Genomic DNA, 18,748 nt, shown 5'->3' with positions numbered 1-18,748 from the left:
CCGTGGCCTCTGTGAAGCGCCGCCGGACGATTTGCCACACCAAAGGCGCTATATAAATGCAACTTGTTGCTGATTCTACGATGACCCCCAATTTGGAGCTTGCGGTAATCAACCAGCAGGGAGTTACAGAAGAGGAGGTGAGACTCTTCATCTCAACCCGTAGGGTGGGGTTGATAGGAGGAGGGGAGAGGGGGGGGTGTGGGAGAGGCTCAGGAGAGATGGGGGTCGGGGGGGTGGGGGACAGAGGGGGGAGCCGGGGGGTGGGGAGAGAAAGGAACCGGGAAGCGAGTTGGCAAAACACCGAGAACATGAGAGGGTGAAATTAATTTTTAAACATCCAGGACAAGGCACAAAATAAATCTTCCAGCTTAAAAAAAAGGAGTTAAACAGACCATCCCGCTGGTTTTCCACCATGGATGGGCTTGGAATTTGGAATCCGAATTGAATATTAACTGAGCTCGACAGATGTTGCAGCTCATGTATCACCTTGGCACAGGAAGTGGCGAGATGGGCATGAGGGATGAGCGTGGTAACGTTAAATGCCAAGTTTGGAATGTTCTAGGATTTTCCCTTTGGGCGATGAGGAACATTGGCGTTGATGGATGAAAAAGCACCCAGTCTTCTGACAGGCCGAGGCAGCTCTCCCAGTGTCCACGACTGAGAAGGTCCAGGCCGCTGGGGTCCCCCCAAACCGAGATTTTGGGGGTAGTGAGCTCCGGCACAGCAAAGGCTGCCGTGGAGTTCAGGCTGAGCGCTAACAGCTGCGAGGCCGCTTTTAAGTCCTCGCTCGTGTTTCTGATCAGTGGGCGTGGCCCTAATGGGACAGATTGAGGACATACTGCTGCTGCTGCAAAATAAAGCCTGTCAAAAAGTAGATGTTTGTTTTTTTCTTAAGCCCTGGCAGTTAAAACAATTCCCATCACGATGAGCTTCTCCCACTCGGGAGCTAAAACCCCTCTTCACCTTCGGAGCTGATGTGACCTCACCCCGCCCCCCAGGGTCAAATCAATTTCTGAGGCATTAAAGCTGGAGTCACACCAGGAAAGGTTAGGGAAGCCCCGGTCAAAGGCACTTACCACTGTCTTGTAGTCAATCTGCTGACGGATGAGCTTGTCCTCACTCAGAGAGTAGCGAGCCTCCCCAGTGATGGCGTCGATGGGCCCTTTCTCCATTTGCTGCTTGATGGCGCAGTACAGCATGAAGAGTGGCTCCCCGGCACATTCCTACACAGCACAAAGCAACAACGGGAAAGAGTGAGCCCCACCTCTCCTGGTCTCTCGGTGCCCCAACCCCGTTTCGTGCGGAGACTGGCAACACCCCTGTTAGCGCCAAGCAAGAACTAATATTGCTGGCCCTTACCGGACAGGGCTACGGGTTCCATCGCAGGGTTAACTGAGCTCAGTCCAGGGGGCACTGCAGCCGGCTTCAAGGGACTCCCCGGGGTTAACGGAGGGGAGGAAGGGGCAAACTGGCTCCTGCTCACTCTGCAGTTAACCTCCCCTCAACCATTGGAGATGCTGGAGTCCAGTGTAAAATGAAGACAACATTGAATCATAGATGGCAGGTTTAGAGAGATGGTAGCGTGGTGGTAATGTCACCGGACTTGTAATCCAGAGGCCCAGGCTAATGGTCTGGCCCAGAGGCCCGGGCTAATGGTCTGGCCCAGAGGCCCAGGCTAATGGTCTGGCCCAGAGGCCCAGGCTAATGGTCTGGCCCAGAGGCCCAGGCTAATGGTCTGGCCCAGAGGCCCAGGCTAATGGTCTGGCCCAGAGGCCCAGGCTAATGGTCTGGCCCAGAGGCCCAGGCTAATGGTATGGCCCAGAGGCCCAGGCTAATGGTATGGCCCAGAGGCCCGGGCTAATGGTCTGGCCCAGAGGCCCGGGCTAATGGTCTGGCCCAGAGGCCTGGGCTAATGGTCTGGGGACATGGGTTCAAATCCCACCACGGCAACTGGTGGAATTTAAATTCAATTAGTAAGTCTGGAATATGAAGCTAGTCTCAGTAATGGTGACCGTGACAACTATCATCGATTGTTGTAAAAACCCACCTGGCTCACTAATGAAGGGAATCTGCTGTGTTTACACAGACTCTTTACTGTGCTCTGAAATGGTCTAGCAAGCCACTCAATTTAAGGGCAATTAGGGATGGGCAACAAGTGCTGACCTTGCCAGCAATACCCACATCCCATGAAATAATAAAGGGAAAAAGAACTTGCTGTTAAGTAGTTTTCTCTGAAAAAAGATTCAGTCTTGGGAATGGTGGTGTCACTGGCAAGGTTGGCATTTACAGTCCATCCCCTAGTTACAGATCTGGGGATGGGGGCAGGAAAGAAGATTTGAGGTTAACCAGCCATGAAAGATGAAGCAGACTCCAGGGGCTCCATGGTCTACTCGCTCTCTTAATTCTTCTGTTCTTACCCCAAGAAGGTGTTGGTGGGCCTTCTTTTGGGTCGGAGTGGCTTGGTGAGCTACAGAGGGCCATTAAATGTCAACCACTGGGGTCACTCATAGATTGGGCCAGATAAGGATGGCAGATTGCTTGCCCTAAAACCAACATCTTTGAGGTTACTTTCGCTGATGCCAGATTTATAGTTCCAGGTTCCATGGTGACGATGAATTGTCATAAAAACCCACCTGGTTCACTAATGTCCTATAGAGAAGGAAACCTGCTGGCCTTACCCGGTCTGACCTTCATGTGGCTCTAGACCCACAGCAATGTGGGTTATTAACCATATTGCTACATGGGCCCTCCATGAGGTGAATCTGCCCACACGCACCATCAAATGTGATTAATGCTACTTGGGTAAAATTCTGGAATATGCCCTGTGCCAATGGGCCTGGAATATATCCTGTGCCAATGGGCTCCCTACCATGGAGCGTGGAGTTAACTTCATCAGGGAAGAAACATGAGGAATACACCAAAGAGAAACATCAACCTTGCCTTGAATTTGTGAATGGTAGTGGGTCTGGGACTAGCTTCATGTTGGTCCTCACTTGCTGTCATGGCAACCGGTTCTTAGAGGAGGCTGGAATTCGGGGTGTCTTTCTCCAGAGTCGCAATCGTTGGGAGGATTGACACTCATGAAGGAGAAATTGTGGATAGCTCATATTTTCCCCTGCCTTCCCCAAAGGCACATGTGGTTTTTGCCCCCATCACTGGCAGCATAGCCCCTGAACTCTACTGGCATCGTAGCTGAGCGTGAAGGAATTTGTCCGACCCCCCCCCCATCGGGACTGCAGTAAGAATCCAAGAGCAGTCTTTTCCACAAACCCTTGCTCAAATACTTCAATAGATGCAGCACTCTCTCCTCCTGTACATCCCCACTCTCACAGACAGAAAGAAAAACAGAAAAAGAGAGGGTTGGGGACGCAGTTGCAGGAAGAGAAGAGGGAAGGAGAAAAGAAAGAGGGAGGGAGAGGGGGAAAGAGAGAAAGAAGAAGCAAAAATGTGTTTCGCAGATGGAAGAACGCGAGGAATCAGAATGAGGAAAATTGGGAATAGGCAGAGAGATACATAAACAAAGCAAAGAGGACATAGAAGCAGTGAGGCCATGAATAAGCACAATAGGTGAAGTAGGATGAAAGGCTTTACATAGCAAGCAGTTCAGTGAGCAAGAATATATTCTCCACAATTATTGTCATAGAGTCGAGCAAATAGCAAACAGCTTTCAGAGACTAACAGGCATCTTTACTGAACAAAACACTGAAAAACTTTGATGAGCATCAAACAGTAGAAAAACAAAGTGGAGGAGGGAACAACTCACTTGGCCCAAAGTAGCTTGGATGGAGAACCAGGCTTCATATTGTTAATTCATGTTACAGTCACATGATTGTTCCTGGTAATCCTACGTGCCTCATTTTGCCTCTCCTGTGCTTGCTCCAATTGAGAGCACTAACAATCCTCCGCTCACCATATGCTGTTAACATCTCCTTATCATCTCTGATAATTAAACAGACAGCTGCTAACGAGCTTCAACACACATACATCACAGCCAGGACCTCCGACACCACGCTTGTCTCAAAAATTATCTTTAATCTGTGAATTTGACTTCATTAAAGTCAGTCGGGTGAGGAAGGGTTGCGGGGGGGGTGGGGGGGTGGGGGGGGGAATATCCTGATGTCGTAGCTTCTTTCAGCCAATTATCTGAGGCCTGGCAAACTGGGCACTGACCACCTTCCCTGCCCGAGCGGTGTAGAATCACATCAGTAGCCACACAGCTTGCAATGCTGCAGTGACAGAAACGCAACTTCTGTTTCTACAACATTCATCACATGGAGGGCCGGATGAATTCGGAGGGCGAGAAGAAAAGGGGAAATCAGATACTGTCGGGGAAGGCAGGGAGGCACAATCAACGTGGGGCGTAAGCAGGAACAGATGTCAAGGAATTCAGGAAAGGTGTTGAAGGACAGTGGCCCAGGTAGAATTCTAGCCATCACCCGATGGGCGTCAAAGAGCCGGCACAGAAATGATCGGCCGAATGGCCTCCTTTTGTGTTGCAAATTCCGTTGACAATGTGCATAGCCAGGTCCCACCAACAGCGAATGGGAGGGATAAGCCAGTTGTTTCGTTGGTGTAAGTTGAGGAGTGAATGTTAGGCAGGGCCTTTGGAAGACCACCTCAACTCTTCATGTGAAGATGGCTCCTCGCCAGCCAATCAGCACCCTTTTTCCCTCCTGCGGTATAAATTGTGGTGATCGTTTGAAATTTGGTATTCTTGTGCTTGTCCTGATGAGCGCAAGATGAAAAGCTTCAGCAAAATGTCTCTCTTTTTGGTGCATGTAGATTCACCGCCAGGACACTGCTGCCAGCAAAAAGGCCCAGGAGGAGAATCATAGGTGACTTTAAAAATCAAATGATGTTATTTTGTTCATTAGTTTTAGAAATATTGGAGATTTGCTTACAGGTGGAAGCAGGTTGGGGGGGGAGGGGGGGGGGGAAGAAAGGCTGTTTGATGGACAGTAAAGAGTCATCCAATCAGGTGGCGAGGAGCCCGCCCGTTGTCCAATCAGTAACAGAAGGTGGGGAAACCAGGAAGATGGACAGGTGAGGCAACCAATGGCGGAAGCAGGGAGCGATGAAAACTCCACGAATACGTCCAATCAGATTTGGTAACTCTACCACCAGCACAAGGAGAAAACAAGAGAGATTCCCAGAAAAAAAAAACCTGTCAGTTTAAAAAAAAAGTACATAAAAAAGAAAATAAAACAGAAAAGGAAGGTTTGATACCAGGCGCCGTGGAACTGTGCTGCTTCCGAGCAACATTCGGGCAAATGTACCCACACGCTAACCCAAAAACCTGAGGCAATCGATCTCACAGTTCAAAGGAGGGAATCCATGAATCACAGTTGCCATGGTGACTGAGGCAAGCAATGTTAATCAGAAACCAGAAAGATGGTTTTTAAAGGACAAAAGAAAAACTCCATTCCGCTCGCTGAAGACCACGTTCCACAGGGGGCAACGTGAAGGGTTCCCAAGAAGATCTGGTGCCCCTGAATCTCACTCTTTCGCTTGTCTGCCAACCTCTATTCAGGAGGCCCGTACATCTTCAAAATGAAAAAAAAAAAAGCAGCAAACATTTTCATCTGCAATTGTTGGGTAAGATAGACACCGATGGAGAAACTCAGAGGAGCAGAATGGACGTCAAACAACAGCTTTCCCGGGGTGAGCTGCTCAAATTCTGCTCACTAAATCGCAAGATTTGCGTGGATGAAGATGCAACTTTGCCTGGTTTCATCTTATCCTTCCAGAATACCAATCATACCATCTTCTCAGTTGCAGTACCCTGCTGATTATTAAGTGAATCTCGTATCCTGCCTCCTGTTGGGATACAATTCAGTGGGCATTAACTCTCACAGATACAGTTTTGTGGGCACTGACTCTCACTTGGGTACAGTTCCGTGGGCACTGACTCCCACTTGGGTACAGTTCCGTGGGCACTGACTCTCACTGGGGTACAGTTCCGTGGGCACTGACTCCCACTTGGGTACAGTTCCCTGGGCACTGACTCCCACTGGGGTACAGTTCCCTGGGCACTGACTCTCACTGGGGTACAGTTCCGTGGGCACTGACTCCCACTTGGGTACAGTTCCCTGGGCACTGACTCCCACTGGGGTACAGTTCCCTGGGCACTGACTCTCACTGGGGTACAGTTCCGTGGAGACTGACTCTCACTGGGGTACAGTTCCATGGGCACTGACTCTCACTGGGGTACATTTCCATGGGCACTGACTCTCACTGGGGTACAGTTCCGTGGAGACTGACTCCCAATTGGGTACAGTTCCATGGGCACTGACTCCCAATTGGGTACAGTTCCATGGGCACTGACTCTCACTGGGGTACAGTTCCGTGGAGACTGACTCCCAATTGGGTACAGTTCCATGGGCACTGACTCCCAATTGGGTACAGTTCCATGGGCACTGACTCTCACTGGGGTACAGTTCCGTGGAGACTGACTCCCAATTGGGTACAGTTCCATGGGCACTGGCTCTCACTTGGGTACAGTTCTGTGGAGACTTACTCCCACTTGGGTACAGTTCCGTGGGCACTGACTCCCACTTGGGTACAGTTCCGTGGGCACTGACTTTCACTGGGGTACAGTTCCCTGGGCACTGACTCTCACTTGGGTACAGTTCTCTGGGCACTGACTTTCACTGGGGTACAGTTCCCTGGGCACTGACTCTCACTTGGGTACAGTTCCCTGGGCACTGACTCTCACTAGGGTACAGTTCCGTGGGCACTGACTCTCACTGGGGTACATTCCATGGGCACTGACTCTCACTTGGGTACAGTTCCCTGGAGACTGACTCTCACTGGGGTACATTCCATGGGTACTGACTCCCACTTGGGTACAGTTCCCTGGAGACTGACTCCCACTTGGGTACAGTTCCCTGGGCACTGACTCTCACCGAGGTACAGTTCCGTGGGCACTGACTCTCACTGGGGTACAGTTCCCTGGGCACTGACTCTCACTGGGGTACAGTTCCCTGGGCACTGACTCTCACTGGGGTACATTTCCCTGGGCACTGACTTTCACTGGGGTACAGTTCCCTGGGCACTGACTTTCACTGGGGTACAGTTCCGTGGGCACTGACTCTCACTGGGGTACAGTTCCCTGGGCACTGACTCTCACTGGGGTACATTTCCATGGGCACTGACTCTCACTTGGGTTCAGTTCTGTGGGCACTGACTCTCACTTGGGTTCAGTTCCATGGGCACTGGCTCTCACTTGGGTACAGTTCTGTGGAGACTTACTCCCACTTGGGTACAGTTCCGTGGGCAGTGACTCCCACTTGGGTACAGTTCCGTGGGCAGTGACTCTCACTTGGGTACAGTTCCCTGGGCACTGACTCTCACTGGGGTACAGTTCCCTGGGCACTGACTCTCACTAGGGTACAGTTCTGTGGGCACTGACTCTCATTTGGGTACAGTTCTGTGGGCACTGACTCTCGCTTGGGTACAGTTCTATGGGCACTGACTCTCACTTGGGTACAGTTCCATGGGCAGTGACTCTCACTTGGGTTCAGTTCCATGGGCACTGACTCTCACTTGGGTACAGTTCCCTGGAGACTGACTCTCACTTGGGTTCAGTTCCATGGGCACTGACTCTCACTTGGGTACAGTTCCCTGGAGACTGACTCTCACTTGGGTTCAGTTCCATGGGCACTGACTCTCACTTGGGTACAGTTCCATGGGCACTGACTCTCACTGGGGTACAGTTCCATGGGCACTGACTCTCACTTGGGTACAGTTCCATGGGCACTGGCTCTCACTTGGGTACCGTTCCGTGGGCACTGACTCCCATTTGGTACAGTTCTGTGGGCACTGACTCTCACTTGGGTACCGTTCCGTGGGCACTGACTCCCATTTGGGTACAGTTCCATGGACACTGACTCTCACTTGGGTACATTTCCATGGGCACTGACTCTCACTTGGATACAATTCCCTGGAGACTGACTCTCACTGGGGTACAGATCCGTGGGCACTGACTCCCACTTGGGTACAGTTCCGTGGGCACTGACTCTCACTTGGGTTCAGTTCCATGGGCACTGACTCCCACTGGGGTACAGTTCCATGGGCACTGACTCTCACTGGGGTACAGTTCCATGGGCACTGACTCTCACTGGGGTACAGCTCTATGGCACTGATTCCTACTGAGGTACAGTTCCATGGGTTACAACTCTCATTGCGAAATATGCTGTGGGCAGCAATTCTTTCTGGAATAACAGCGCCGTGGGCAGCAATTCTCGCTCGCGTACAGTTCTGTAAATGTGTTTCTTGCTGTGGTACACTTTCATGGGTCCTGACTCTCACTGAGGTAAAGCTCCATGGCACAGTGTCGCATGGAGTACAGGGTAATCCAAATGTAGGCCAGGCTCAGAAGAAGCGATTTGGAGGGGGTGACTGAAATCTTAGTCAAAAGAGGGAGGTTTTGAGGAGGGTCCTAAAAGAGGATAGAGAGGAGGAGAGGATTAGCCAGGGAACTCCAGCGTTTAAGGCCTCAATATGTGAAGGGAGAAGCAGCAATGCCAGTGCTCAGGGTGTGGCTACGTGCGCAAGAGATCAGAACTAGGGGGGGAACGCTGAAGGACATTTGAGGGAGCTCCGGCGAAATTTTCTACGGGAGTGGGAAATGAAAAATCGAGAGGGTTTGAAATAGAGACTCTGATTGTTCCAGGTTATGATATCAAGATAGGCAGCTGGAAAGATTAGAGGTCACCTTAGGAATCAGTGAGAGGAGAGCAGGGAGTCCAGTGTGATTACACAAAACACCGCGGGGTGCAGGAATGGTTGAGGTCGGCGCAGATGGACCCTCACGCCCAGCTAGTGATTCGGAAAGGGAGACTGAGGCCCAACAATTTCCTCGCGCAGTCAGGCTCCTCTGTTCCATTACGCGCCTGGGAGTGCAACAAACCGTGCATTCAAAACGTAGCAGAAAAAAACATTCGCTGCCTTTCAAATAAATGATCTTTCTTTTCCGCTTAGGATGAGGCTTAATGGAAAAAAATTTAATAATCCAATTTATTTCTTTGAAATTGATGTTTGATTTGGACATACATCCTGCTTTAAACTATCAGTGCCTCCACACAATCCTATTATTTTATTTATAAAGCAATGGTCACTATCTCCTCCAACATGACTGAAATATACATTATTTGGACAGCACACCGCACTTCAACATGAGCCTGTCAGCGCAGATGCAATTTCTACTCTTCAACTCATTGATGTCGGATGTTCCAGGACTTAAAAGCAAAAAAGCCTAACTTGTGGCATGCATTATTGATGAAGAACGCACTTTGGAGACTTCTGATAGACAGAATTCCTGATTTTCCAGCATGTTAGCTCAGCTCTATCCTTGGAATTACAATGGCGGGATCTGGACATGACATCCACTTCTTGATCATCGAGCCAAACTTCTTGATCATCGAGCCAAACTTTTTGCTTTGAACTTATGAACCTGAATTCTGATTGGTCCCTCTTCACCAAGGCCCCTCCCCCCTGAAAAACATACGTGTTGCCTTTTCCTGTTTGGCCACTGGCGTTGGATTGAAGAGGCTTAGACGGGTTGCCAACTCTTTAGGGCTGCCCTTGGAGTCCCCAGGATTGAACTAAAGCATCATCTCCAGGGTACTTTGAGATTTCCAAACGTTTTTGCCTCTCCTGCTTTGATATCTCTATCACATAGAAACGTAGAAACATAGAAAGTAGGAGCAGGGGTAGGTCATTCGGCCCTTCGAGCCTGCTACACCATTCAATATGATCATGGCTGATCCTCTATCCTTTATCACCTTTTAAACAAAAGGAGTTCTTCCTGATATTTCTATTTTAAATTTACCAAAGAGGTGATGAACAGAACATGAGATGCTAAGAAAAAAAGAGAGCAGACCAAGTATGAAAATGCTGATAAAAGCAGCTCACTTGATTGGCACCCCATCCACAAACATTCACTCCCTCCACTACCGACGCACAGTGACAGCAGTGTGTGTACCATCTAAAAGATGCACTGCAGGAACTCGCCAAGGCTCCTTAGACAGCACCTTCCAAACCCACGACCACTACCATCTAGGAGGACAAGGGCATCAGACACATGGGAACATCACCACCTGGAAGTTCACCTCCAAGTCACTCTCCAACCTGACTTGGAAATATATCGCCGTTCCTTCACTGTCACTGGGTCAAAATCCTGGAACTCCCTCCCTAACAGCACTGTGGGTGTACCTACACCACATGGACTGCAGCGGTTCAAGAAGGTAGCTCACCACCACCTTCTCAAGGGAAACTAGGGATGGGCAATAAATGCTGGCCCAGCCAGTGACGCCCACATCCCATGAATGAATAAAAAAAGAACAGAGGTTGAAGAGGTGATGCAGGGAAGACTGGGAGCTTAGAATTGAGACACAAGCCACTTGAAGGGCAACAAGTTTTAGAGAGGGAAACACATGAAAACAAGAAATAGGAGGAGTAGACCATTCGGCCCATCGAGCCTGCTCTGCCACTCAATATGATTGTAGCTGATCTTGGGCTTCAACTCCACTTTCTGGCCCAATCCTCTTAATTCTCTGAGAAACCAAAAACCTGTCTATCCTAGACTGAGATGTATTCAACGATGATGCATCCAAAAACCTCTGGGGTCGTGAGTTCCAAAGATTCACAGCCCTTTGGGTGAAGAAATTTCTCCTCACCTCAGTCTTAAAGGATCAGGTCCCTATCCTGAGACCGTGCTCCCGCTTTTTACATTCCCCGACCTGTGGAAATGATCTCTCAGCGTCTACCCTATCCAGCCCCTTCGGGATCTTGAATGTTTCAACACGGTCATCTCATTCTTTTAAACTCCAGAGAATATTGGCCCAATTTACTCAACCTATCATGGTGGAACAACCCTCTCATCTCAGGGACCAACCTAGTGACCCTCCACTGTACCGCCTCCAATGCAAGTACACCCTTCCTGAAAGGCAACTGGATACACAGGGGCTCACATTAAGCACAATATAAAGTACAAGTCGAGATTTAAGTTGGTTCAGTCTTACCTTCAAAAACTTGTACAATAGGAAGGTAAACCAATTGGTCAGCATCTTCTCAGCAACAGACTCAGTCCTGTTTAAAAAAAAATATTGTAAATATCTATATAGAGAGCAATGTCATTTGTTTAATGTTTACAGTATGATGACCATCTTCATCTCTAGATGATCTGCGAGCATTTAGTTTTACATAAACTGGTTAAAATGTCAGTCCTGGATTTTAACTAATTATTCTTGACCCAGCAGGGCAAATATTGGTTATCCCAACTACTATCATAGGCAACCAGTAGGAATTTGGGACGGTCAGGGAGGTTAGTGAGTCAGGGATTGGCGGGGGCAGGGGGTCGGAGAGATCAGTGATTCAGGGATTGTAGAAATGAGTGAGTGAGGGATTGTAGGGGTTGGAGAGATCAGTGATTCAGGGATTAAGGGAGGGGAGGTTGGAGAAATCAGTGCGTCAGGGATTGGGGGGTCGGAGAGATCAGTGAGTCAGGGATTTGGGGGGGTTGTAGGAATCGGTGAGTGAGGGATTGAGGGGGTCAGAGAGATCAGTGAGTCAGGGATTAAGGGGATCAAAGAGATCAATGAGTCAGGGAGTGGAGGGAATTAGAGAGATCAGTGAGTCAGGAATTGGGGAATCAGAGAGATCAGTGAGTCTGGGATGGGGGCGGGGGCCAGAGAGAGCAGTGTGTCAGGGATGGGGGCATTAGCGAGATCAGTGAGTCAGGGATTGAGGGGGTATCAGAGGGCAGTGGAAGTGAGGGATTTGGGGTCTGAGAGATGAACAGGAGTCAAAGCTTTTTGAGGGAGTGGGGCAAGGTTTCAAGAGGTCAATGAAAACCAGGTTACCACCAGTTTGAGAATTTCTAATCGTTGAAATGGAGCCTGATCTCTGTTTACAGGGAACTCAATTGGAGTAATCCGAATAGACCAATCAGAAGTTTAAAAACTCTATGGACCACACCAGGTAAAGGAGGACTTTCATTTATCTGTTCTTCATGGGGGTGAGGAAGGGGGCATTGGCGTCAATATTTGTAGCTCCACTTGACCAGTATGTTCTTCTCCAGTGCAAGATACTGAGGACTCAAAAATTCAAGCCACATGTTCTGACTGTGGATTACCAACAACAACTTGCATTTAAAAAACACCTTTAAAGAAATAAAAGGTCTCAAGGTGGCCAAAAGCTTGGTCAAAAAGGTAGATTTTGAGTAGGGTCTTAAAGGAGGACACAGGGAGAGGTGGAGAGGTTTAAGGAGGACATTTCAGATCTCAGAGCCCAGGCACCTGAAGGTATGGCCACCAATGGTCTGGGATGCACAAAAGGCCAGAATTGGAGGAGTGCGGAGATCTGGGAGGGTTGTAGGGCTGGAGGAGGTTACAGAGATTGGGAGGAGTGAGGCCATGGGGATTTGAAAAGAAGGATCAGAGAACTTACATTAAACTACCAAAGCTTTCAGCAGTGCCGCCTGCCAAGAACTGTATCTACCAATATTCCAGAGGAACACTAGAAACGTGATTATGTCAAAGCAATAATAAAACACTGTGTTCAAGACCGAACTCACTTCATTCACAGTTAGTTTGAGTGTGCAGGGATTTTAACTGCAACTTACCTGGGATACTTTCTAAAGGCTGCACTTCACTACCAAACTGTCTCTGATCTCAGACTTCCTTTCAACACTGACCAATTAATTAAATCCCTAAAGTCACAGGCACACAAGACAGATTCACCATAAGCTGACATTTCCTACTGGTAATTGGAACTTTCTTTTCGAACAAACATCACTTGAACAGTAGCCTCGGACCATGTCAACGAAATTAATGTGTTACTTCCTTGGAGCTAATCCCTAGGTTTAACAAACGCAGGGACCTGAGTGTTGGGAAATGGAATAAGTTTCCCATCTCAAATACCCACTGTTCACATCAAACACTCCCAGGACAGTTACAGCACAGGGTTAGATACAGAGTAAAGCTCCCTCTACACTGCCCCCATCAAACACTCCCAGGGCAGGTACAGCACGGGGTTAGATACAGAGTAAAGCCCCCTCTATACTGTCCCCATCAAACACTCCCAGGACAGGTACAGCACGGGGTTAGATACAGAGTAAAGCTCCCTCTACACTGTCCCCATCAAACACTCCCAGGACAGGTACAGCACGGGGTTAGATACAGAGTAAAGCTCCCTCTACACTGCCCCCATCAAACACTCCCAGGACAGGTACAGCACGGGGTTAGATACAGAGTAAAGCTCCCTCTACACTGTCCCTATCAAACACTCCCAGGACAGGTACAGCACGGGGTTAGATACAGAGTAAAGCTCCCTCTACACTGTCCCCATCAAACACTCCCAGGCCATAGTCAGCAGCAAAGATCTCATGTCTGACAGAACAATATGTTTTTGCCTCAACTTCAGAAGAGATCCACTTAACTGCAATTTTTTGCACACTGGGACAAATGGCAGGACTGTCTTGTGGTGTAGGTTTACCCCAGCTGGGTTTGAAATCTGCCTACGGTTACTTCAAGACCTTGACCGACTGCAGAGAATCGGCAGCACTTCCGATAACTCTGAGCAGAAACCTAACCCAGGTCTTTGAGGTGAGAGGACAGCTACTAAATAACTGCTTACCCAACAAAGCCAGAAACTGAAGACCAATGGTCCCAGGAAATGTAAATTCAAAAAACTGAGATGATCCTTATGCAAAATCATTGAATCAGAAAAGCTAAAAGGAGCCACATTAAAACGAAAATATTTCCCAGCAGAGAAAGCAAGAGCAAAAGAGAGATAGAGAGGGAGAGAGAGAGATAGCACACACATGCAATGGCTGGTCTTCTCAAAGTGGTCGGCAATCTTTTAAGCAAATACTGAATTCCAATTAAAATCTACCAATTAAGTTAATTATCCAACTTAATACATAAATCATCCAAAACGTCACCTCAGATCTGACTACACTTCAACAGTGTTGCATGATAATGACCTTGGAAACATCTCCTGCAAAGTAATTAAAATTTTTCTTGATTACCAGTGCTTATTAATTCTAATTTGCTCACAGCTCTTGTACAGACCAAGAGCGTGAGTGAGCGCAAGAGGGAGAGCGTGAGAGGGAGAGAGAGCGAGAGAGAGAGAGCAAGCAAGAGAGAGTGGTAACAAGAAAGCATGAGAGAACGGGTGAGAGCGCACGAAAGAGAGTGAGCGAGAGAACACCGGGGAGGAAGAGATTGCCTACAAGGAGTGGGGAGGGGAGGAGAGCACTCCCGTGTGGAGGGGTGTGGGGAGAAGACCCCTCGTGCGAGGGGGAGAGCTAAGAGGCAACAAGTCTGGATATTTATTTTATTCATTCACGGGATGTGGGCTTCACTGGCTGGACCAGCATTTATTGCCCATCTCTAGCTGCTCTTGAGAAGGTGGTGGTGAGCTACTGCCTTGAACTGCTGCAGTCCCTGTGGTGTAGGTACACCCACAGTGCTGTTAGGAAGGGAGTTCCAGGATTTTGACCCAGCGACAGTGAAGGAACGGCGACATATTTCCAAGCCAGGATGGTGAATGACTTGGAGGGGAACTTCCAGGTGGTGGTGTTCCCGTCTGTCTGCTGCACTTGTCCTTCTAGATGGTAGTGGTCGTGGGTTTGGAAGGTGCTGTCGAAGGAGCCTTGGTGAGTTCCTGCAGTGCATCTTGTAGATGGGTGGAGGAGAAAGAGACCTCCTGGAGGTGAAGCCAGTGAATTTATTCAAGGCAGAGTTAGACAAATTTTTGATTGACAAGGGAGTCAAGGGTTATGGGGGGCAGACAGCAAAGTGGCATTGAGACACAACCAAATCAGCCATGATCGTATTGAATGGTGGAGCAGGCTCGAACAGCTGAATGGCCTACTCCTGCTCCTAAGTCCTTAATTTTCCTATGTCAGAAGTCTTTGGCGGTAGCCATGTTTTGGTGTTGGGTTTTTGTACTTGTCCAGGGTACAAAATACAAGCATCAAGTACTCTGAGGACAGACATACAAAATGCTTATATCAGGATTAAAGCTCTTTTTACTCTGGCCTAGCATTGGGCCTGATTCTCATCCTCAAAACACTGTCTCCATTGCCTGCCATTCTTATTTCATTCCCATACTAGGACATTTTGGATTTCCACACAGTGGTTTCTCTGAGTGAGATTGCCAGATCCAAGGCCATTTACAGTGATTCTACAGCACAGAAACAGGTCATTCAGTCCAATTAGTCATACTGTCCAATGCAAACCTCCTATCTCCATCAACCTATCCTTCTAATCCTTTCTCAGCCACGTGTTTATTCACCTTGACTATTCCAGTGTTAGCGAGTTCCACATTCTATCCACTCTCTGGGTAAAGAAGTATCTCCTGAATTCCCTATCGGATTCAGCGGTGAGTATCTTTGAAAGAGCTATCTATTAGTCCCTGCCCTTTCTCTATAGCCCTGCAAACTATTCCTTTTTCAAGTACGCATCTAACCTGGAATGCACTGCCTGGAAGTGCGTTGGAGGTAGGTTCAATTGAGGCTTTCAAGCGGCCTTTGAATAGCAACAACGTGCAAGGGTACGGGGAAAAGGCAAGAGAATGGGACTAAGTCATAATGCTCATTTGGGGGGGCGGTGCAGACACGATGGGCTGAATGGCCCCCTTCTGTGCCGTTGCAATTCTGTGACTCTGAAAGGGAATAGGCGAGGGTGCAGGGGGGAGCGGGGTGGAGCCCTTTTTGCTTACATGCTTAAGACGGAGGGAGGAAACCCTCTCTTCGAATGCATGGGGGGGCGGGGTCTCACATCTTGTGAGCATGGCGGGCTGGGGTCTGCCTTCAAATATCGGGGTCTTTCAATAACGCACGAGCAAATGCCAACTGCTTTTGCTACCTGGACTTGCTCCCCTAACTCCAGAAGGATAGACACCCTTGCCTTAAACCCAGCCCTAACTGCACTGATGTGAGACATTACATTTGTTATGCCAGCTAAATTAATTAATATTTAAACAACGCTGTACATGACCAAAAGCATTTTTGCACGCACTTGAGAATTCACTTAGCAAATCCATTTAACTGAGCCACAGTGGGAAAGGATGAGCACTGCAATACATGGTTAGTGTATAACAACAACGACAACTTGCATGCAGGTAGCGCCACTGTAGTTGTAAAGTGCCCCAAGGTGTTTCTCAGGCACAAGTATCAAACACAAATTTATCATTGAGCCACATGAGGAGGTATTAGGACCAGATGACCAAAATCTAAGTCAAAGATGCAGGTCTTAAGGGACAGAGAGCTAGAGAGGCCAAAAGGTTTTGGGAGGGAACTTCAGAGATTAGGGCTCATTATTTGAAGGGACGGTCACCAATGGTGGACCAATTAAAGCCAGGGATGTGCAATGGTCAGGCTGTAGAAACACCGAGTTCTTGGAGAGTTGTAGGGCTGGGGGACGTTACAGAGATAAGGAAGGGCAAAGTCGTGGAAATAAGGATAGGAATTTTCAAACTGATGCTTTGCCATTTTGGAAGCCAACATAGATCAGCGAGCACAGAGGGGGTGGTGGGTGAATGGAGCAGTGTGAGTTAGGGTACGGGCAGCAGAGCTTTGGAGGAGCTCATGTCCATGTGGAGTGTGGAAGATCGGAGGCTGGCCAGGAGTGTGTTGGGATCATCAGGTCTAGAGGTAACAAAGGCAAGGATAAGGTTACAGCACCAGATGAGCTGAGGCCGAAGCAGAATTGGGAAATGTTGGAGATGAAAGTAGACAGTCTTGGTGATGAGACAGATATGGGGCCACAAGCTCATCTTGAGGTGAAACATAACCAGGGTCAGGGAGAGGGATAATGGGAACTGGAGCTTCTCCTGTTTCTGGGTCCCTTATTTCCCACCCCCCTTCCACCCCTTTAACCCTCCCCCTCAATCATGCATGACATTGTTTGCCTTTTCAAGGTTCAATAACCAATTCATCAAATAATCTCAGAAAGGTCCTAGCAAAATTACAATGCCCATTGTTGGCATCTGCTTACAAATATCATCCAATTATATATGCAACACTAATACATTAATATCAAGAGCAGCAATGAGATAATGCAGTGATAATTTGTGTGTGCCATATAGGTGATCTCACTTTGCCAATTAAACAAACCAGAGAGTACAAATTTTACTGTAACAGCACCATGCAATATTGTCAATTTGCCAGGAAAATATCCCATTAGTTATTCTTAACACTGTGCAGACAATAAAATGATCTTGGTGATTTACTCAGCCCTCATTAACATGTCCTACATATTCCACCAAATGGACACAATGATGGCAAATTCATAGAAGGAGAAAGATTCAATACATGCAACCCAGATAAACAACGCAAGATTTTTTTCATTCTGTAGAAGTAGTAGAAGACTTTCTCCTGCCTGGGTGCATGATATTATTCAATATAATTATTTCATACAAGGGATGTAATTGTATTCTATTTTATCAGCAACCTCACAGGGTAGAAAGATTAAATGACACCTGACCAGCAAAGTGGAATGATTGGAAAACATAGGCCTTGACGGTCAGTGAGAAGCGTTAGAGCACTCAGGTGTCTCTGTGCAGCACAACTTTTAAAAGGCCAGGGGATAAATACTGAATGGTTCACAGTCGCATCTGTGTTTTCCTGATCAGTAAGTCAGAAGACTCTGCTGATTGCTGCTTCTCACTACAATATATTTTCAATTTCTACTGTGTGACACAACTTTATCACAATATTTCAATACCTCAAAAATTTCATAAAAGCATCAAGATAGAGTGTGATAATAAGTAAGTAGATTACAGGACAAGATTAAAGTCAATGGAAAAATGGAAAAGACTCTTGAGAATCGTGGGCAGTGCAAAACAGGTTAGCGATTCATTATAAGTCTATTATTCACTCCTGTCCTGGCAAGTTCACCCCACAAAGCCAGCTCATAGTAAACTTCCATTCGCAAAAAATTAAACAGAACTCCAACCATAAATCAACCCTCTGTTCGCAAGATAATTATGGATGAGAAAGGCCTCCTCACCTAGTTCATCTCATTCACCCAGGATGATTTACAAATATACATAACTTCCCATTTATTGAGAGTATTCCCCTCTCCCCGCTCACCCTTCAATACTCACGCAGTCTCATCCCACTCTCCCCTTCAATCGTCTCACCCTCTGGCATTCCACCATATCCCATCCAGCTCCCTGAAATACTGCTAACAGAATTGGTGGACGTTTCCTACGTGTGATTTGTGATGATTTCTACAATCCGATCTCACTCGTATCACCCAAGCTTCAGGTTTTGTGCCAACCGGGGAATCAAGCTTTAACAACTGGGGCGAGGGGGAGAGATCTTCCAGCAAAGTCTCAGGGTAACTGCTTCCTTTGAACCTCAAGACGCAATGCTACACATGGGGCAGAATTTTCTGTTTTGCCGCATAAAATGACGCGCGGTGACGTCGGGCGTGCATCCCGACGTCAACGCGTGTCGTTCCAGTCTTTCGTTCGGCGGGGCGCACACCAGAGTCGGCTGTGCACCCGCCGAACTGTCATAGGCCTGTTAAGGCCATTAGTGAACCAATTTAGCCAATTAACAGGGCTGTCCGTCCAATCTTAAGGTTGGCAGGGGGCAGGCGAAGAGCCCAATCGGCCTTCGCGTTTTGCATGAAGCCTCATCCACGAGCGGGATGAGGTTTCATGAAGGTTTTATTAAATAAATAAAAAATATTTTGACAGTTGATAAACATGTCCCAGCTCATGTGACCTT

General features: G+C 48.0%; 1 protein-coding gene across 1 annotated transcript in view; it reads right to left on the bottom strand.

Moving 5' to 3' along the window:
• Positions 1–18,748, bottom strand: part of LOC144681411 (plexin-A1-like) — a 66,745-nt gene that overhangs the window by 27,590 nt on the left and 20,407 nt on the right. Inside the window, exons 5-6 of the mRNA XM_078543005.1 lie at positions 11,025–11,091; positions 1,077–1,223 (exon numbers count right to left, since the gene is read on the bottom strand). Of these exons, the coding sequence (XP_078399131.1) occupies positions 1,077–1,223; positions 11,025–11,091 (214 nt within the window). The remainder of the gene's footprint in view (positions 1–1,076; positions 1,224–11,024; positions 11,092–18,748) is intronic.

Source organism: Cetorhinus maximus, chromosome 6 (genome assembly GCF_964194155.1).
Source record: "Cetorhinus maximus chromosome 6, sCetMax3.hap1.1, whole genome shotgun sequence".
In the NCBI taxonomy this organism is placed as follows: Eukaryota; Metazoa; Chordata; class Chondrichthyes; order Lamniformes; family Cetorhinidae; genus Cetorhinus; species Cetorhinus maximus.
The sequence above is the reverse complement of the archived record's forward strand: the minus strand, read 5'-3'. Positions and strand labels throughout refer to the sequence as shown.